General features: G+C 38.4%; 1 protein-coding gene across 1 annotated transcript; it reads right to left on the bottom strand.

Moving 5' to 3' along the window:
- Nucleotides 1-1,393: 1,393 nt before the first annotated feature.
- On the bottom strand, nt 1,394-2,749 carry LOC100385748 (heterogeneous nuclear ribonucleoprotein A1-like). The gene has a single exon (XM_035291264.3). It carries the CDS (start codon nt 2,685-2,687, stop codon nt 1,725-1,727), a length of 963 nt encoding a protein of 320 aa, XP_035147155.3. The 5' UTR covers nt 2,688-2,749; the 3' UTR covers nt 1,394-1,724.
- Nucleotides 2,750-3,335: the final 586 nt, after the last annotated feature.

The raw sequence follows: 3,335 nt of genomic DNA, 5'->3' as shown, positions 1-3,335 counted from the left end.
GTGCACCACCAATTAGCCCACTGTAAAATTTTCAATTCACAGAAAATTGCAGGCATGATCAAGAAAGTGTTCTGTCCCTCCAATTGTCTTGCTTGATCTCAAAGTCATTAACTGGGTCAAAGGTCTAAATGTAATTGGTGGTAATTTAGTGAATAGAATCATATATTTCTTTGCATCAAAGATTACTATATTGATGTCAAAGATCACTAAACTCTACCCAGAATTAGTTTGATGTGAATCTAAAAAGGGATGTAGTCAAAGAGCTTAGGCTAGAGAATAATATTCTGAAATAGGTCAAACCTCTAAAATTCCCTAACTTTAAAGGAACAAGCTGTGCACAGCAAAGAAAAAAAAAAAAGCATTTTAAGTACTTTTATTTTTTTAAACACTTAGAGGAGTAGTGAATGCCTGGTAAGGTATTGGCAGATGGTCTCATTACATAAAATGGCTATTAAGGAGTGTCATCACTAATAAAATGCAGGATGCTACCCACATTCAAAGTAGTGAGTTACAGAAACACAATTCTGCATTATTGCTCTTCTGATGGTTGTGATGGTTTTACTATAAATTCTGCCCTTCCTGTGAAGTCATATCTTATATGTGACTATTACATGATAAAAAGTTCTAAAGCAAACTCATATCCATTATTAAAAAGAAATATTAAAACGTTTATTCTTGTTTGGTAAACAATATTTCATACATAGTAGACAGAATATATGTAGCATAAATGAATAGTTTTTGGCACCTCCTCTAATATGATGAAGAAAGGCAGACCGACTTTAGAATTCAGGCCAAGACACTCCCTCCTGTGCTTTATGAGCCAATCGCTTATGTACTGGAAAAGCCTTTCCATCCCTGGTGTTGTGGGATTGCATTTTGCAGATATGCTTTAGAAAAAAGTTTTTTATACTTAAATGACCTCCTTTCCTGATTCAAGAACAAATTAAATTTCAATAAGCCATCTTTTGATTCCGTTTATTTGGATAAACTGAAAATCCAGGGGTACAACTGTTAAAAAATTGCTGAGATAATATTTAGAATGATATTAGCTGAATTCCTCTTACAAGAGTGTAAGCAAGGGTATTTCAGAGGCAGGAAGAAAAGAGTTTTAACCCTTCCTAGTGTAAGTTTGCTATCCATACGCCTAGACGCAGCCTGACACTTGGGCTCTAATTTATAAACTGGATGGCAGTTTGTGGGCCAACATTATTGTTTCATTCAGGGAGTCATATGGAGCTGAGCGGCATTGGCCTAGCCAGGTCAAGTGAATATTAGTGTCTCATTAAACATTACTTCGAGTTCTGTGAAAGAAAAGAGGCTTTGGTCAAATAACAGGGACACATTGTACATTGCGTCTTTTTTTTTTTTTTTTTTTAAAAAGACATTTATTCAGTGTCACGATCAGACTATTACATTTAGCAATCAACAGCATGGGTGCAAAAAAAAAAAAAAAAGAAAAAGAAAAAATCTACATTAAAACCCTTTGTTGGAATGCTTTACACTTTCCACAGAACAGAAACTAAAATAACCTGTTATACAATTAGTCACAAATACAGTCCTCGAGTTTTTTGCCCATACACATGAGTATTTGTCTAAATCATGTCTTCTTTGTAGCAGCTAGGCCCTGCCACCACTGTGCTTGGCTGAGTTCACAAATCTGTTGTAACCTGTAGCTTCCCTGTCACTTCTCTGGCTCTCCTCTCCTGCTAAGCTTTGTTTCCTAATTAAAATCTTCTGCCACTGCCATAGCTACTGCTGCTACTGGAACCGCCATGGCCACCTTGGTTTCGTGGTTTGGCAAAGTATTGGCCGCCACCACCATAGGGGCCAGAGCTTCTGCCTCCAAAGTTTCCTCCCTTCATGGGTCCAAAATTTGAAGACTGATTGTTGTAACTGCCAAATTCATTGTAGCTTCCACCACCTCCAAAATTGCCTCCATCTTTACCAAATCCATTATAGCCATCCCCACTGCCACCATAACCACCACCACCACGGCTGCCACCAAAGCCACCACGACCACTGAAATTTCCTCCACGACCAAAGTTGTCATTCCCACCAAAACCACCTCCACGACCACCACCAAAGTTTCCAGAACCACTTCGACCTCTTTGGCTGGATGAAGCACCAGCCATCTCCTGCTTTGACAGAGCTTTCCTAACTTCACAGTTGTGGCCATTCACAGTATGGTATTTCTGAATGACAATCTTATCCACGGAGTCATGGTCGTCAAAGGTTACAAAGGCAAAGCCCCTTTTCTTGCCACTGCCTCTGTCCGTCATGATTTCAATCACTTCAATTTTTCCATACTGTTCAAGATAATCTCTTAGGTGATGTTCTTCAGTGTCTTCTTTAATGCCACCAACGAATATTTTTTTCACAGTTAAGTGGGCACCTGGTCTTTGAGAATCTTCTCTTGAGACAGCTCTCTGTGGTTCCACAACTCTTCCATCCACTTTGTGTGGCCTTGCATTCATGGCTGCATCCACCTCCTCCACAGTTGCACATGTGACGAACCCAAAGCCCCTGGAGCGCTTGGTGTTTGCATCGCTCATGACCACACAGTCTGTGAGCGTTCCCCATTGCTCAAAATGGCTCCTGAGGCTCTCATCGGTTGTTTCAAAGCTCAACCCTCCAATGAAGAGCTTCCTCAGCTGTTCCGGCTCTTTAGGAGACTCTGACTTAGACATGATCGCGGGGAGAAGAGAGACTTTAACGATGCTGCTTCGGCGGCGTCCATGGGCAGAAAGGCCATTGCGTCTTTTAAAAATGATTAAATCAAAGTTGTAGAGAGTGTGTGTGTATTTGTATGTGTGTACACATGTGTGTGTTCAAGCCACTTTTTAATGTTATATATAGAATTAAATTGTTGAAACACTGGTGTAGAGAATTCTAGAGAATAAAATTCTCTAATTTTTCTTCCTTATTAATACTCCATTGAGCTCTATCATAAAGTCATATATGTATCTCTTGAGGGCAAGTTATCCAATCTTGATGTCATGCAGTTTCCTCAGTTACAAGATAGGTTACTACTCATAGAGTTGTTATTTGGATTAAATGTGTTAATATTTCCAGACTGGTTGGCTCGTAATAGGCATTATATTACCTTTCCTTAAAAAAAAAAGTTAAAAAAATTTGAAAAAGCTGTAATAAAGAAAATCAGAAAGCTTTCCTCAGAAGATTTAGGAAAACTTGCTCATTTCTCTAGATAGTAATTATTCTGAATTATGCCAGATTTAAATTTCAGGTGTGATTTCCTTAACATATCTGTAATAAGGTCAAATAGAAATGAGTTAATATATTTTGGTTTAACAAATCTTCACAATATGGAAAAAAAG

The sequence above is a fragment of the Callithrix jacchus genome, chromosome 1, assembly GCF_049354715.1.
Source record: "Callithrix jacchus isolate 240 chromosome 1, calJac240_pri, whole genome shotgun sequence".
In the NCBI taxonomy this organism is placed as follows: Eukaryota; Metazoa; Chordata; class Mammalia; order Primates; family Cebidae; genus Callithrix; species Callithrix jacchus.
The sequence above is the reverse complement of the archived record's forward strand: the minus strand, read 5'-3'. Positions and strand labels throughout refer to the sequence as shown.

Excerpts from the sequence above, each read along its gene's own strand:
- LOC100385748 (XM_035291264.3), bottom strand. The coding sequence starts at position 2,687 with ATGTCTAAGTCAGAGTCTCCTAAAGAGCCGGAACAGCTGAGGAAGCTC.